The following is a 17,928-nucleotide window of genomic DNA, read 5'->3' as shown; positions in this document are numbered from 1 at the left end:
CCGGCCGCCTGCGCCCCGGGCCGTGCGTGCTGCCGCCCGCGCCCCGGCCCCGCGTCGCTGCCTAAGCTCTTATCCTATACCGGCTGCAGCCGGTCTCCGCCGGCCTCGGGGGCGCGCCGCCGCCGACCATGTGCTGCGAGCGCCGAGCGCAGCCAAGGAGGGGGCCTGCCTGGCGCGCGCGCGCCGGCCCACGTGGACCTGGGCCGCGCCGGGCGCGCGCCCGCCCGCCTGCCTCCTGGGCTGGGGGTCACAGAAGGTAACCGCGTCGCGGTCCGGGGCCGGGCCGCCCCCACCAGCGCCTCCGGGGTCCTTGGCACAACGCCCCGATCTCCCAACCCAGGCGCGCCTCTGCGCGCGTGACCCGCCCAGACCCCGGAGCTTTGCTGCAACGCTAGTGGGAGCGCGAGTGTGCAGGGGTGGTGGGGGCGCCTGCACCCTGTCTCGGAGCACCTCGGTCTGGCGCGCGCGCGCGGGTCCCCGTCCCCACCCCCGGGCGCCTTCCCGGCGCGCCCACCGCCCAGTCCCGCCCGCACCCTGAGGATTTAGGGATTTAGCGGGGAGGGGGAACGCGCGCGCCGGGGCTGATTCCGCGCGGCGCTCGCGGCTGCGGCGGCTCCGCGCCCGCCCCGGGCAGAACAGGTTCCTTCCAGTTTGGGTGTGAGCTGCGCGCGCGGCGCCTGAGTTCCTCCTGCAGCGCCCACTTCCCTCAGTTTCGTCAACTCGCGCACCCCCACAGTTCCCCTTCCGGCGGTGGGGAGGGAGTGCCGCAGTGGGCCCCAGGGAGCGAGCGGCCGGGCCGCTGCGGGTGCCTTGCTTCCCCCACTTTGCTGCACCGGCAGCGGCAGCAGCAGCAGCAGCAGCAGTAGCAGTAGCAGTAGCAGTAGCAGCAACAGCATCCGCGTTGCGCGAAAGGAATGTGAGCCGCCGGGCTGAGTCAGCATCCCCGGCCCAGGGCGCGCGCGCACCCTCCAGGCAGAGGCGGCGTCGGCACAGGTGCATGGCTCCCATACCCGCGGGGAGCCCTCTGTAGGGGACCTGAAGGTTTAGACAGTCTGTGCCCCTCATCCCGTAGTCCCCGACCCCAAGGTCACTGTGAACTAAGCGGATGATGCACGCGAAACCCCAGTTACGAGCTCCTCATGGGGACAAAGCATGTGTCAGTTCCTAGACATTTCAGAGCCTGCGGGGGCGCAAACTTAGCTTCTCGGTCTCTACCTCACATCCCGAGGGCAAATTTGGAAACTGCTCGCAAGCGAAGGCCATGTTATTTGCATTCCTCTGCAGCGCTGGCTGCTGCCTTCATTGGGGTTCGGAGAATGTGGTTCTGATGTCAGAAACTCAAGAGAGCCTAGTTTGGGAGTGCGTGCACGGAGGGTCGCCACCGGGAGGAGTCGGCGATCTGAATTTTAATAAAAGCCTGCCTTGCTCGCTGATTTCTCTCACCATTTTGGGATAGGCTCTCCTGAGTTAAATGCCATCCTTTGCTGTTGACAAGTTCGGGTTGTGTAAGTGGGGAGAGGATTCGTTGGTACAGGGTGCCCTGTATGGCCAGTCCTGTACAACCAGGGGGCCGCTGAGTAGCTTTGCAACCTTGTAGACGTAGTTTAACCTCGTAGAGCGTTAATTTCTCCAGATCTGTAAAATGGGAATGGAGGTGGTATTCCCAGAATTGGAGGGTTTAATTTATGGTACTTGTAAAGTGCGGATCGCAGTGACTGGCATTTGGTAAGGCCTCAGTACCCATTAGCTCTTGATGCTGTTACGATTTATGCTTTACCAAGGCCAATTAATTGCTGACTCCAACACACTCCCTGTGAGAGCCTTTTCTGAGTTGTTCTTCAAAGGATCCACATATAATGATATTTAGAAACTGATTTGAACACTTCATGCTAATACAGTGCTGCCTGTAAGATAATCTTTGATATTTAGGATCTTACACTTTAATATTTAGGACCTGTTACTGTATGTGTGGAAATGTCGTGTGTAATATGACAGCATATTCTGTGTGTCTTAGGAACCTAAAGTTGCAGCCTGCCATTATATACCTGAGTGACTCGAAGCAAGTCACATAGTCTCCGTACTTCAGTCTCTTGATATAAAAAATTACACAAATTATGCCTAAAGCCTCAGGAGTGAATGAATGATTGGAAAAATCACATCTGAATGTTTGAGCAAGTGAAACCTGGCTTTTGGGGAGCATGATTCTAATAATAATAATAATAGATTTTTCTTACTAGTAATGTATTACTATTCTTCTATTTTATTAATATTAATCTTTTTTTAATGTTTACTTTGTCCTCAACACTGTATTAAGTGCCATACATATAATTCAATTTTAACCCCATCAGTAACCTTCTGTAGTTGACACTCATTATTCCCATTTTACAGTTGAGGAAAGCTGAGGCACTGAGCACTGGAGGGATTGACTTCAGGTTACACCATGTTTATAGATACACACTAGCGCTTTTTACAACTAGAGCTCATCGAAAGATGACATTTGCCATCTGTGTTTGAATAATGGAGAGGTGGCTGGAAACCCCACCTAAGCACAGCCTTGCTTGTCACAAAAAAGTCACGCAACATGACTTTTGCCCACCCTAGTTAGAGGCTGGCTTCACCTTGTTCCCTCAATCCTAGTGAGACCAAGCGTGAAAACCCCTGCTTTTTTAACTTCTCCAGAGAAAGCACTGCATTGCCATGCTAATCAACACCCCCTCGCCCCCAAACAAAACTAACTCTGTTTAGTTCTAAATAAGAACAAAAGAACCTTTAGAGTCTGGAGTACAGGACCAGAAAAATCAGGAAATCAAGTGACGGGCTCAACTCCCCTCGTAGCCTCTCCCGTTGTGTCTGCCTGATCCCAAGTGGCAGGCAGAGCCCCTTCTTGGCTTTCCTTTACAGTGGGCAAGGCCATCATGATGCCCTTAAGAAGTCCCCCAACATCTTCTTGGGGGAAAACATTGGCTCTTCAGAGCTGTCCCCAAGGCTCCCTCTTCTAGCCCTCTTGCAGGGTCATTTGCATGAGAACAGATTCCTTTGTGTAAAGTTGGCCTGCCTGTTCTCTGTCCACGTTTATAGTCCTTCAAGTCTTCGTGTTGGGTTGCTAGGCAGATATGACCCTGGCTTGCAAATAAGCTCACTGCATTTACCAGCCTGTGAGAACTTCAACTTGGGTAAGTAGACTGAAAGGAATCTGGTCTGGAGCTCTGGGAAGAGGGTCCCGCAAGCCTGCTTTTGGGGGCTGATTCTTCAGGGCAGCCATCAAAGAAGGAGAGTGTGTGAAGGGGGCTTCCATGGGAGGCTTCGATGGCTCAACCACCCTTCCATTCTTCCTCTTCCAGTCTCTGTTCCTCCCACCATGCTCCCACCCAAGGGCCTATGTTCTGGGCGAGTGACTTGTATGCCACTGAAGCAATTTCTTGCTTTACAACTTTAATATCTGCTTCTCCAGTTGGCCAGGAACTTCACACACTCCGCCATGTAGCAACAGTGAACTGATGGTCCAGGTAGTTCTGCTAGGTTTATTTTGTGATTTGTGGTCCGCCCCCCCCACCCCACAACAAATTTCACAGTTTGTAGGAAGGCAGGGCCCTTCAAACTGGGAAACACACACTTCTGGGGGAATTTAAAGATTTGCCAAGGGGTTCTGAGGCACAGATAGTGATGACGATGATAATAATAATACTACCGAGTTGTGTGCAAGGCTTAGTACGCTTGCTAAGTTAACTGAATTAACATGTGCAAGGGGCTTAGCACTGGGATTGGCTCATGGTCAGGTTCCCTAACCCTTGGCTGCGACTCTTTCAACCTGTGATTCCTGGGGGATTGAGGAGGATGGTGATCAGGGAAGCCTTCAACTGGCAGAGAGGACCTTGGGAGGACTGGCAGGGGGTACTGAGCCAGGGGAGAGGTGAACAGCATGAGAGGAAGGTAGGAGGTAGGTGAGGCCATTCTGTATTTGGGGACAGTGAGGTCATCTTCCCACTCGTGTATGTAGGGGCGGGCGATGATTGATTTCGATGTATTGCTGGTGTCTGGCATTAACTCTGGAGTAACTTTTACTTGATCAGTACTGAATTTCATTCCTAGGCTTCTCAGTCTTCATAGTTGACTGCTTCTGTAGTTTTGCCATCTATTACTGCTTAAAAATTAAAAAAAAAATTTTTTTAGGCTTCTATAAATTATCTCAAGGCTGTTGCAAAAGTCCTAAAAAACAAACCCAGGCTGAGTGTGATAATCCTAGTGCTTTTGGCATGAAGGCAGGAGGATTGCCTGAAGGCAGATTGAGACCAGCCTGGGCAATATGGCAAGACACCATATCTAAAACAATTTTTTTTTTTTTTTGAGATGGAGTCTTCCTCTGTTGCCCAGGCTGGAGTGCACAGAGGCGTGATCTTGGCTCACTGCAACCTCTGCCTCCCGGGTTCAAGCGATTCTCCTGCCTCAGCCTCCCAAGTAGCTGGAACTACAGGTGTGCACCACCATGCCTGGCTAATTTTTGTACTTTTAGTAGACAGGGTTTCACCATATTGGCCAGGCTGGTCTTGAACTCCTGGCCTCAGGTGATCCACCCGCCTTGGCCTCCCACAGTGCTGGGATTATAGGCATGAACTGCTGCGCTGGCCTAAAAAATATCTTGTAAAAAAATTAGCTGGGTGTGGTGGTGCTGTCACACCACTGCACTCCAGCCTGGGCAACAGAATAAGACGCTATCTCAAACCAACGGACCAACTCAAAATCTCAGAACAAAATTATTTAAATCACATTGCATTTAGGAGTGAATGCATGTCACATTAGACTGTATGACACAGCTGTGGGTCGTGGAATCTCATTGGCAATATTGGGAAGGGCTGCATATGGGACCAGTGAATTTTGCCCCGATAGAGTCACGCTTTCTTCGGATAGTTGTTGAAGTTGCCCCACCTGCCCTGTTCCTCAAGGCCCAAGGAATAAAAACCTGCTCTCCTGCTATATTTCTTGCCTAAAGGGAGATGCTGACTTTCCCTATCTTGTCTAAACAGGTACCTCCTGTCCTGTGCTTCTAGATTCCCAGGAACAATAGGCAATGTTAAGCTTCTATTTTAACCCTTTAGGACTAGTGCCTCCATAAGTTTCCAGATGGCTAGGGGACGATGCGAAGAAACTAGAAGGATGCTGCAGTATTGTGTTGTGGTCAAATGGTGAGGAGGGGTCCCGCCTTTCTGTGATCGGCGGGGGCTGTGGAGTTAGGTGAGCTTTGTAGGGATACGCAGCAGGACTGGGTCCAGGCATCATCCATCCCTCCATCCTTCCCTCCCATGCCTGTCGTTCATCCATCCATCCAGGTAGCCTCTGCTCATCCATAGCCCACTCGTGAGCACTGACAAATACTGTTGTCTCCCAGGCCACAGAACCACACCTCAGAGGATGTGGTTCCTTCTCTCATAGTGTTTATAGTTTAGTTCAGAAGACAGGACACATGTGATTGTTACCTAAAACAGCATTTCAACAAGTGCAATTTTACAAGCGAGAATTACAAGTGAATGTCTTCCGAGAAAGAACTTAGAAAAGTCATCTAAGTTTAGGAGAATGATGAGATGAAGCTGGCAGGGTGGGGCAGAGCCGACTGGGCTGTCGATGTTCGTGTTACATGCATTCATCCAGCAAATATTGACTGAATACCTTCTGGGCCAGTTGCCGGAATTATGCAGTGCATAAACTATACAGAATGTCCCTGCCTTTACATAGTTTCCACCCCGGAGTTGTGGATCTTTCTTGCTTGAGCACCTAGCTAGCCAAGCATCATGGACAAAGAGTTCTTTTGAAATGTTTCTGATATGGAAATGTAACTTCCATTTTCAAGTAACATCAACAGAGGGGAGATTCCCCTCACACGCACCCTACGTCTTGACCTCATATTGTTAAATTGTCCAAAACCAGATTTGCTGGAAGGCAGCATACTCCAAGGATGCCAGCTATTATTAGAGTCTGCTTAGCTGAAGGGACCTGGCTCAGGTTTAGCCAAGATGGCACAGATAGTCATGGGATTGTGTAACACGGAACCATAGTTTGGAACGTTGAAAATGCAAACTGAAATCACTCTTTATTTCCTCTTTGCCTTGTTTGAGACTATGGTGGTGTGTTTGTAGCTTCTGCCTTCTCTAGGTTCAGAAACCAGCATCAGAGCTTGCTAACAAACAGTTCTGGCAGATTCAGCCAGTAGCTGCAGGGAGTAAAAATTTTTTTTCTAACAGAGACGGGGTCTTGCTATGTTGCCCAGGTTGGTCTGGAGCTCCTGGGGTCAGGTGATCCTCCTGTCTCGGCATCCCAGAGTGTTAGGATTACAGGTGTGAGCCGCTGTGCCCAGCCATTATGTTTTATTTTAATGTTAGTAATGCTTTGGCTTACACAGCACATTTTCAGTGTGTTCTCATATTTATTATCCCTTTATCCTCAAAACAGTCAAGAGATGGACTAATAGTAGTCAATATTTCTTAGCACTTACTGAGAACTTGGGTAGGATTATTTCATTCTCACATTGTGTTTGGGGTTGAGAAAGTTTATTGTGACTCTTTTTTTTTTTTTTTTTTTTCTGATATCTAATTCCAGGCTAAAATGGCATTTTTCAGGTAAGGGAGAAAACTGAGACACAAAGAGATTCTGTAACATATCCACGGTCACACAGCTAGCAAATCACTGCTGAATCCTATATACATACTATTCTGGAAATAAGACAACACATCTCAAAAGTCAATTCCCCAAAAGGCAAATTTGCTAAGTAACTGCTTCACTAAATTGAATGGTTTTTTTTTCTTTCTAAGTTTGGGTCTTACCCCTACTTCTGCCCCTACCTGAGCCTTGGCTTCAGAGATTCCCAGGTAAAACTTTAGCGGGAATCTGTCTTGGGGTACTCAGGATGTCATAATAAAATACCATGGACTAGGCTGGGCTTGTTGCCCCATGCCTGTAATCCCCACACTTTGGGAGGGTGAGATGGGCGGATCACTTGAGGTTAGAAGTTCAAGACCAGTCTGGTGAAACCCTGTCTCTACTAAAAATATAAAAATTAGCTGGGCATGGTGATATGTATTTGTGGTCCCAGCTATTTGGGAGGCTGAGGTACAAGAATCTCTTGAACCTAGGAGGTGGAGGTTGCAGTGAGCTGAGATTCCTCCACTGCTCTCCAGCCTGGGTGATAGAGCAGGATTCTGTCTCAAAAAAAGAAAAGAAAAGAAAAGAAAAATACTATAGACTAATAACAGAAATTTAGAAAAATACAGCCCAAACAACAGAAATTTATTGTTTACAGCTTTGGAGGCTGGAAAGTGAAAGATTAAGGTGCTGGCCAATTTAGTTCCAGGTGAGGGCTCTCTTCCTGGCCTGCAGACAGCCGCCTTCTTGCTGTGTCCTCACATGGTGGAGAGAATGAGCGAACAAGTTCTCTGATGTTTCTTCTTGTAGGGGCACTAATCCCATCACCTCATGACTTCATCTAAGCTTTATCATCCTACAAAGGCCTATCTTCAAATATCATCACACTGAGAGTTACGGCTTCAACATACAAATTTTGGGGGCACACAAACTTTTAGTTTATAACAGAGTAACATATTTCATTATGTGGAAGTGGAATGGATCCAGGGCAAGGGTAAATCTACAGAAATAGAAAAGGTAGTACAAAGCACTGTTTTTCTTAAGAGAAAGTTTCCTACTCTCATGCAAAAATGACAAAGGGAAAAAATTGAACTTGTTTTTTTTTTTGAGACAGAGTCTCACTCTGTTGCCCAGGTTGGAGTGCAGTGGCACTATGTTGGCTCACTGCAACCTCCATCTCCTGGGTTCAAGCAATTCTCCTGCCTCAACCTCCCAAGTAGCTGGGATTATAGGCACCCACCACCATGCCTGGCTAATTTTTATATTTTTAATAGAGACGGGGTTTCACCATGTTGACCAGGCTGGTCTCAAACTCCTGACCTCAGGTGATCCGCCTGCCTTGGCCTCCCAAAGTGCTGGGATTACAGGCATGAGCCACTGCGCCTAGCTGAAAAAATGGAACTTTGACATGTAAACCACCGATCAGGCTGAACGTGACAAGGGGAAAGATACGATGCATGAGGTGGGCCTGCCAAAAAAAAAATCGAATCTGGATCGGATCTCATCCTAGATCTACAAGCCAGTTTACAGGGAAAACAGGGGTCCAGGGAACATTTCAATAGATGATACAATCAGCTAAATCCAAAATTTGAGAAATGTTACAGGGCAAACAGCATAACTTATTTACAAATCTATGCAGAGAAAGGAGGAGGGGAGCCATAAATGAAAAGAAAAGAGACACGTGAACCAAGTGCAGTGTATTGTGAACCTTGTCTGGATACTGATTAGAACAAACTGACTGTTAAAAAAAAATACTGATAAGACAATGGAGGACATTTGAACTCTGATTGAATTTTTGATGATACTATCCATTGTTAATTTTTAAAAGGAGAGTGTTATGGAATTGTAGTTATATAGTAAGAATTAACTTTTAGAGAATTGTACCAAAATTCTTTTGGATAAAATTATATGATGTCTGGGATTGCTTTTAATTTTTAAGAGACAGGGTCTTGCTCTGTTGGCCAGGCTGGAGTGCAATGACATGATCACAGCTCACCTGCAGCCTCGAACTCCTCAGCTCCAACCATCTTCCCACTTCAGCCTCCCTAGCAACTGGGACTACAGCACATGGCACCATACCCAGCTATTTTGTTGTTGTTGTTGTTGTTCTAAAGAGATGGGGTCTTGCTGTGTTGCCCAGGCTGGCCTCTAACTCTTGGCCTCAGGTGATCTTTCTGCCTCAGCCTCCCAAAGCACTGGGATTACACGTGTGGCCCACCATTCCTGGCCTGGGGCTTACTTCAAAATAATCCAGCATACGTGGAGAGGGAGGCAAAGGGAAATTGAAGGAGAGGGCCAGCCTGACCATATGTTGATAATTGTTGAATTGAGATGTTGGGTAAGTACATGTGAGTTTCTCAATTTTGGTGTGTTTGACAACTTCCATAATAAAATGTGTAATAAGTGATAAGTAAATACAGTTTTGTGAAAAGTTCTTAAAAATGTGGCAAACAGGCTTCTAGGGAGCTAATTTCAGTTTTCCTGGAGCTTTCTTCTTGATCACATCCGTCAGGATTTTCCTTCTCAAGTGGAGGATAGACTTTTAGAGAAAAGATGTTATCCAGAGGTCCATGTCCTCTCTCTGATCTGTGAGCCAGGACACAGATATGATTTCCTCAGGGCTACTGGGTGTTTAGATGCATGGCGTGATACCACTTGGGCTCTCTCAAATTGGCTCCTGCAATATGGCTTTCTTCTGTGACAGTCTCAACAGGTGGTTCCAGCCTAAAACTAGGCAGGATGTCATATGCCCCCTGTGGATGGGTTTCCTGGCATCGTTGGGTTCACAGAGATGATATTGTCCCAAACAGTGTCTGGCATGAGGTCTCCAAGCTTTTTTTTTTTTTTTTTTTTTAAAAAAAAAAGCATTTTAATTACCTAAGTGAAATTGCTCTCCCAGAGAGGCATTCAAAGATGTCTTTTGCATCCTCTGTTGAGCTTAGACTACTACCCTTTAGCCCCCACACTCTAAGAAAGCAGTCTTTCCAAGTTGGGCCAGCCTCAAAATTACATGTTGGGGTCTATGGGCAAAAGACTGGGACACGAGGATGTTTATTTTGTGTAGATAATAAATAAACCTTTGTCCTGGCTATTGTGGGAACTGTGTTTTCCTTTTCACCTGGATGGACTAGGGTGAGGCAACATGTAAGGAAGTGCTCACTGCCCAGGTAGTGTGAGTACAGGGTGGCCACCTGAGCAGAAGGGCCACCTCCTGACGTTTTGTGCCCTAGGCATTTTGCTTGTCTCGCTTTAGCACTGTCTCTCACCTGAACTCACCTGGACCCATGCAAGGGACTCCTAACTCAGCTGCTTGTTTCATCTGCCGCCCTGCAGGGCATTTGTGTATTCTCAACAGGGCAGGGACTCTGTTACAATGTAAGCCAGAGCCTGCTGCTCTTGCTCAATCCCTCTGGCTTCCCATCTCTTGCAGCAAAAGCCTTTCTTTCCTCTGATTCTAATCCCTGCCCTTTGTCTCTCCATTGCTTCTGCAGTGGCTTATTTGCCGCTCCTTGCTTGTGCCAGACCTCAGCCTTTCCCAGTTTCTCTACCTTTCCTGCATGGCTTCCTGATGGCTGCGTAGCTTCCTCCCTGACCTCATACAGATCCTTATCCAAATTGCACTTTCTCGATGAGATTGTCCCAGACCGCCCCCTTTAACTTTGCAGCCTCCATCCCACGCCTGAGCTCCTTCTTTGATGTCCTCTGTGCTAATTTACATTTTATTGATTTCGTTTCTCCCCTCACTCTCAAAAAAGTAAGTGGTGTGAGGGCAGGGATTTTTGTCTGTTTCATTCACGGCTGTATGCACCGTGCCTGGTTTAAAACCTGTCAGTCAGTACAAATTTGGTGGACAAATGACAGAATACATTGGGGAGTTGCTTCAGACAACACATGAACAGCTGATGCCCAACGATGGCCCCTTCTGACAGCCCCTGATGGCTCCTGGCCCCCAGCCAGCACACAGACCATGTTCTGATTTTGGGGAGTAAAACAACAGGACTTCACATCCCAGAGACCCGCTCCCCCACTGCTCTTTTGTCTTTTTTGGCCTCAGCTCATCAGATGCTTTTGTCTCTGGAAAACCAACAGAACCCTCTGCCAGAAAGGTCTGCCCGACCTTCTTGTTATTTCAGCTGTTTTCAAGGTTCTCTAGGAGGATGCTTGGCCACAGGGAGGCCCATGGGAAACAAGGGTCAGGTGATGAAGTGAGTGGCTCAGGAAGCCCAAGGACTTCAGCTCTGTGTTTTCAGACACTGCTCAGCGGATCTTCAGGTTGCTGTATTCCATTTGCTTCTCAGTGCTTCTGGCCCACAGCCTGCCTCTGGGTCATTTGGCTGTTTATCAGTACCTTTACCCCTAAGCAAGCCTGGAAACTGAGGGAGGTCAAACTTGAGCACACTTAGCAGCCCTGCTTTAAAATGGGGGTCATGGAGAAGAACAGGAATCACGGGTAAAGCTGATTGTCAACTAAAGTTCACTCTACTCCTGCTTGGGGAGCATGAGATGTGGGAAATTGTTCATGCTTGTCCTCAGCAAGGATCTTTCACAGTCAGTTGTGCTCTGATGGAGCAGATGGGCCTTCGTTGTGGGATTTGTTGACTGACGTGGCCGAGTACCTTCTGCCCTAGTGGAAGGAGGGGTGAACGCTGTATTTGCCAAAGACTCTGCCTTTCTTTATAGCCAGGAATGCTCCTTCCCTGTGTCTACTCTCCTTTCTGAGAGTGATGGAGAAAGAAAAAGCTGGCAAAATAAATCAGATAAGATCTGAGGGCAGCAAGCAAGGCCATTTTCTTTTCTTCATTTGTTCTAAGGGCTAGATGCAATCAAATGCTTGGCTTATATAGCTGTATGTTTGGAGGTATTGCTTTCAGAGACAGGATCTTGCTCTGTTGCTCAGGCTGGAGTACAATGGCACCATCATAGCTCACTACAGCCTTGAACTCCTGGGCTCCAGTGGTCCTTCCACCTCCGTTTCCTGAGTAGCTGGGATTGTAGATGTACACCACCATGCCTGGCTAATTTTTTAATTGTTTTGTAGAGATCAAGTCTTGCCATCTTGCCCAGGCTGGTCTCCAACTCTCAGGCTCAAGCAGTCCTCCCACCTTGCCTCCCAAAGTGCTGGAATTACAGGCATGAGCCACTGAGTCTGGCTATGGGACCATTTTCCTTATATTTTTGTTTTGTTTTCTTTTTTTGAGATGGAATCTCACTCCGTTGCCCAGGCTGGAGTGCAGTGGTGCAGTCTCAGCTCACTGCAACCCCCGCTTCCCAGGTTCAAGTGATTCTCCTGCCTCAGCCTCCCAAGTAGCTGGGACTACAGGTGCACGCCACTATGCTCAGCTAATTTTTTTGTATTTTTAGTAGAGATAGGGCTTCACCATGTTGGCCAGGCTGGTCTTGAACTCCTGACCTCAGGTGATCTGCCTGCCTTGGCCTCCCAGAGTGCTGGGATTGCAGGCATGAGCCTCCGCGCCCAGCCCCATTTTCTTTACCACACTTGAGCTCTAAGTTTGAGCTTAGATGTTAATCAAAGTCTGTACCTGGGCATCCATTCTTTGAGTATCTGGTCTGCCTTTTCCATTTAGTTAAAACAAAAATGGGGAAAGGATTAAATGTCTCCCTGGAGGTGTGGGTGTGAAGAATAATGCAATGGTGTGCTGGCTAGATTTGCTTATTTCCATTCTATGAAAATTTTAAGTAACGATTCTCTTTGAAAATCCTCAATGGAATGTTTCATCATGGAACACTGAAGAAACACAATCTGTTTATTTATATTCTTACCTTAATTTTAGCTTCTTTCTTAAGTGAATTTTTTTTCCCTGAAGTCTTCTACATTGGATCCATTCTGAAATGGATTATTGACCAGGCATGAGGCCGCTCTAGTATTCCAAGCTAAGAAACTTTAAGGGGAAAAGTCTCCTGTGTCTGTTGCACATGGTCAGAAGCCAGTAGAATGATCTTGGAATCAAGCAGTAGGACCACAGGCATTTGTTAGCTACCCTCCTTGTGCTAAGGCTCTTTCTCCTACAAAGGGAGACATCTTTGGAGTCTCAAGATCAACAAATACCAGTTGAGTCTAATTGAGTTTGAGATAATACATGTCCTTTTGGGAAACAAAAGAATTTGCGTTTCTGAACAATTGATTCATTGGCCTCCAGATGACATGACTGTGTACTTGGATTTCCTTTTATTTTGATTAAGTGTGTATTTGCCCATTCTTTTGGTTTTTATCCGGGTCTTCCAGAATTTACATACCTCTAACCACCCCCATCCACGTGGATTGATCAATTGGGTTGGCTGGCGAGGAGGTACAACTGGAAAAAGTGTCTGTCATAATCCCAGGCCCATCTTTTTTACACATTGGTTCTCCTTTAATCTGCTCCATACATTGGGTGTTCAACTGAAGCTTTGTTGTTGTTAATTTTAGATTAAAAAATATAGAGATAAGGTCTCACTATGTTGGCCAGGCTAATCTTGAACCCCTGGCCTCAAGTAATCCTTCTTCCTCGGCCTCCCAAAGTATTGGGATTACAGGAATGAGCCACCATGCCCAGCCAACTGAAATTTTTATTTGGTCCACAATTTCAACTCTGTTCCTCCTTATTAAACTTCCTAATTGACTGGATGTGGTGGCTTATGCATGTAATCCCAGCACTTTGAGAGGTTGAGGTGGGAGGATCACTTGAGCCCAGGAGTTCCAGACTGGCCTGGGCAATATAGTGAGACCCAATCTGTAAAAAAAATAAAAAAAATTAGCTGGGTTTGGTGGCATACACTTGTAGTTCTAGCTACCCGGGAGGCTGAGGCAGGAGGATCGTTTGAACCCAGGAGTTTGAGACTGCGGCGAGCTGGGATGTGTCTCTTTAAAAATAAATAAATACATAAATAAAATAAACTTGCAAATTTAGGGCTTTTAAGTGAACTAGAGCTAATCTAGTTTTATCCTTGGCTCCATTTGCAATCTCTAGCTTAAAGTATAACCTTCAATTCGCGTCTTTCAAAACTCAGTCTGATTTGTTGCTTTTGTTTGTCCACTGAAGTTGAGTCATCAGTTAGATTAAGCAGTTTCCTTTTTCTTCTTGCACTGGACTCATGATGTTTTTGTTTTCCAGCACCTATGCTACTTAAAGTGTGATCCAAAGACGAGCAGTACAGGTCTCACATGGGCTTGTTAGAAATACAGATCCCAGGCCCAGCAGTTTAATAAACACAAAATCCACAGCAGATTCGTATGTACCTCCATGTGTAGGACGCACCACTGACTGAACATGCCTTTAGATTTTCTTATTAAAATTACATAGCTAGGATGCAAAGGGACACATTTCCATGAAAAAAAATTATGAAATTTTTTCTGACATTTTATTATGAAAATTACAAACATACAGCAAAATTAAAAGAGTTCTATAGTAAGCACCCATATATCCTCTACCTAGATTCTATTATTAACTTTTTAAAACCATTTCCTTTTCCGCCAGATTAACTTCTGTTAAGAATTTTAGCTGGGCCTGGGTGTGGTGGCTCACGCCTGTCATCCCAGCACTTAAGGGGTCCAAGGCGGGCAGATCCCTTGAGGTCAGGAGTTTGAGACCAGCCTGGCCAACATGATGAAACCCCATCTCTACCAAAAATACAAAAATGTGCCGGGGTGTGTTGGTGGGCACCTGTAATCCTAGCTACTGGGAGGCTGAGGCATGAGAATTTCTTTTTTCCTTTTTTTGTTTTTTTTGAGATGGAGTTTTGTTCTTGTTGCCCAGGCTGGAGTTCAGTGGTGCGATCTCGGCTCACCACAATCTCCACCTCCTGGATTCAAGCAATTCTCATGCCTCAGCCTCCCGAGTAGCTGGGATTACAGGCATGCGCCACCACACCCAGCTCATTTTACATGTTTAGTAAAGCTGGAGTTTCTCCATGTTGGTCAGACTGGTCTCGAACTCCCAACCTTAGGTGAGCCGCCCACCTTGGCCTCCCAAAGTGCTGAGATTACAGGTGTGAACCACCACTCCCGGCGAGAATTTCTTGAACCCGGGAGGCAGAGGTTTCAGTGAGCCAAGATTGTGCCATTGCACTCCAGCCTGGGTGATAGAGTGAGACTCAGTCTCAAAAAAAAAGAATTTTAGCTGGGCATGGTGGCACATGCCTATAATCCCAGCTATGTGGGAGGTTGAGGCAAGAGGATCACTGGAGCCAGGAGTTCAAGACTGGCCTAGGCAACGTAGCAAGACCCTATCTGCAATTTTTTTTTTTTTTTTAAATGTAGAAACATTAGGTTATAGCATAACTGTTACAAATAACCATGTCTTGGTAATAAGGGTCTCACCTCTCCTTCTAGAATTGTCAGTGGCACACTGGGATTTAGCAGCATTGGGGGCTGGTCCTGGTCCCACCCAGAACACTGGGCCTCAATATCCTCATCTATACAGTGAGTGGGCTGGCAGACATCATCTCTAATGTTACTTCCAACCCTGTCACTACAGGTCTATTGCGAGTATTATTATCATCCCTATTTTTCAGGTGGAGAAACAGATGAATCAGTTAAATATCTGAATAAAAACATCTGTTGGCATGGAAAAGTGATTATTTCCTAAGCTACTGAGTAAAACACAGCTGCACTGGCAGTTTTAACTCTGTTTTCTTGTCAATTTTTGTTCTTTCAGGAAACCTTACAGAAACATGAAGCCCTCAACCATCTGGAACTCAGAAACTTATTCGGCGCTGACTGTGGCTTCTAGAACATCCAGGTGTTCTGCAGATGTGAGAACTCATCCTGTAGTCACCAGATGGAGTCCCAGACAGATGTAAGGCCTGTGCTGTGGCTCTACAGCCCTGAGATACAGAAGGGTCACTTTCTTAGTAGCCAAAGAGCAGTTATTGACATTGATGTCAAATTATTGAACACAATCAGTCATTTTACTGAGCTGCAGTGAGGAAACACTGACCATAGAAGATCAAGCCAAGTTAGGCATTGCACATTTCCTGATTCTTTTGAATTAGGATTCCAGATGGGGGCCTCATTTCTATCGCCCCCAACACTCCTATAGCCGTTATCACCGCCATCACCGCTGCCACCAGCATCTTCTTGCAAACGCCACCCCTGCTCCCCAGAGACTTCCTGCTTTGAAAGTCAGCAGAAAGGAAGCTCTCAGAAAAGTCTCTACTGGTGGCTGCTGTCGCTCCAGACAATCGGAATCCTGCCCTAACCACCATGGGCTGGCTTTTTCTAAAGGTTTTGTTGGCGGGAGTGAGTTTCTCAGGATTTCTTTATCCTCTTGTGGATTTTTGCATCAGTGGGAAAACAAGAGGCCGGAAGCCAAACTTTGTGATTATTTTGGCCGATGACATGGGGTGGGGTGACCTGGGAGCAAACTGGGCAGAAACAAAGGACACTGCCAACCTTGATAAGATGGCTTCAGAGGGAATGAGGTGAGTCTTGAGATACCAGGCCAACCTGTCTTTGGATGTCTTTCTCCCATTCTTGAGAAGGGAAGGGGCCGTGCAAAGCACTTAAAGAGTCATTGATGGACCCGTGCTGATTTAATTAATCTATCAATTAATTTGGTTTGAAGCTAGCATAGCATCATGAAGAAATCCCGCCGTCTAGCACCCATCCATCTATCTAATAACATTTATTATGTGTTAGGCGCTAGGAATACAGAGGTGAACAAGAGAAAACATTTTTGCCCTCAAGTTATTCATTGTCTGGTAGAGGAGACAGGTTAAAAGGAAAGTAAGCGGCTGGATGCAGTGGCTCATGGCTGTAATCCCAATGCTTGGGGAGGCTCAGGCAGGAGGTTCACCTGAGCCCATGATTTTGGGACCAGCTTGGGCAACCTGGCGAGATCCCACTCCTACAAAAAATAAAAGCAAGTTAGCCAGCAGTGGTGGCACACTCCTGTGATCCTAGCTACTTGGGAGGCTGAAGTGGGAGGATCACTGGATCCCAGGAGTTCAAGGCTGCAGTGAGCTATGATCGTGCCACTGCACTCCAGTGTGGGTGACAGAGTGAGACTCTGTCTCTTAAAAAATAAGTAAATAGGCCGGGCGCAGTGGCTCACGCCTGTAATCCCAGCACTTTGGGAGGCCGAGGTGGGCGAATCTCCTGAGGTCAAGAGTTGGAGGCTAGCCTGGCCAACATAGTGAAACTCCGTCTCTACTAAAAATACAAAAATTAGCTGGGCATGGTGGCAGGCACCTGTGATCCCAGCTACTCGGGAGGCTGAGGCAGGAGAATCACTTGAACCCAGGAGGCGGAGGTTGCAGTGAGCTGAGATCGCACCACTGTACTCCAGCTTGGGCAACAAGAGCAAGACTGTCTCAAAAAAAAAAAAAAAGTAAAGAAAGGGAAGTAAGAGAAATAAGAATTATAAGCAGATAGCTTCTGAGCCCACATCCAGATTTGTTGTTGTTGTTGTTGTTGTTGTTGTTGTTGTTGAGACAGAGTTTCACTCTTGTTGCCCAGGCTGGAGTGCAGTGGCACGATCTCGGCTCACCACAACCTCCACCTCCTGGGTTCAAGCGATTCTCCTGCCTCAGCCTTCCAAGTAGCTGGGATCACAGGTGCCTGCCACCATGCCCAGCTAATTTTGTATTTTTAGTAGAGATGGGGTTTCTCCATGTTAGTTAGTCTGGTCTTGAACTCCTAACCTCAGGTGATCTGCCCACCTTGGCCTCCCAAAATGCTGGGATTACCGGCATGAGCCACCGCACCCAGCCCCAACATCCAGAGGTTTTGGAGAACAGAGGCGAGGGTGTGGAACCCAACCTGGGGTTTCAAGGGAGGAGATGGCCTTTGAAGAGCAGCGGAGAGTGTGTGAGGCGTGGGAGACGTGACTCACTTATTTATGAGAGGCATGGCTTATGTTTAAGGCACACTGAATTCTAAGGGACCACAAAAGAGGAGCCTATGCATCTGATGCGTCGAAGTGTTTAGGAAACAGCTATTGCAGATTTTTGTTAAAACACCCAGCTCCTTTTCCCACTTAGATGGAGAACAAGCGTTAGAGCTTTCAGGCTTCAGGATTTTCTTCTTGGGCTAACGTTGGTCTGATTGTCCAGCTCGGATCCTGTCTGCATTGGGTGAAACTCCTCCATGTGGTTCGGGGGGAATCATTTCAGCTCACCACTTAGGATGACGCATAGGGCATCTCCACAGAATTTTGGCCACTTGCATCCTAGAGCTTGATGCTTTTCCTGAGATATGCGTCCTTGGTGGGTGGCGGTTTCTGCATCTGTTCTCACCCACTCCAATTCTTCCTCACCTCCAGCAAGGTGAACTTTGTAAAAACACTCTTCTTCTTCCAG

At 47.0% G+C, this 17,928-nt stretch overlaps 1 protein-coding gene across 5 annotated transcripts in view; it reads left to right on the top strand.

Annotated features, from left to right (window-relative positions):
* The window catches only part of ARSG (arylsulfatase G), a 163,791-nt gene that overhangs the window by 32,108 nt on the left and 113,755 nt on the right, over window positions 1-17,928 (top strand). For 2 of the 5 annotated variants that reach the window (XM_073005092.1, XM_008011997.3), the window contains exons 1-2: window positions 183-256; window positions 15,285-16,050. In XM_073005092.1, coding sequence (XP_072861193.1) covers window positions 15,833-16,050 — 218 coding nt within the window. In that variant the 5' untranslated portion in view covers window positions 183-256; window positions 15,285-15,832. Of the gene's footprint in view, window positions 1-38; window positions 257-15,284; window positions 16,051-17,928 lie in introns of those variants that run through there. The other 3 variants (XM_037993324.2, XM_037993321.2, XM_008011996.3) reach the window with 3 other exon arrangements.

Source organism: Chlorocebus sabaeus, chromosome 16 (assembly GCF_047675955.1).
Source record: "Chlorocebus sabaeus isolate Y175 chromosome 16, mChlSab1.0.hap1, whole genome shotgun sequence".
In the NCBI taxonomy this organism is placed as follows: domain Eukaryota; kingdom Metazoa; phylum Chordata; class Mammalia; order Primates; family Cercopithecidae; genus Chlorocebus; species Chlorocebus sabaeus.
Note: the sequence above shows the minus strand (reverse complement) of the source record. Positions and strands in the feature narration are given on the sequence as shown.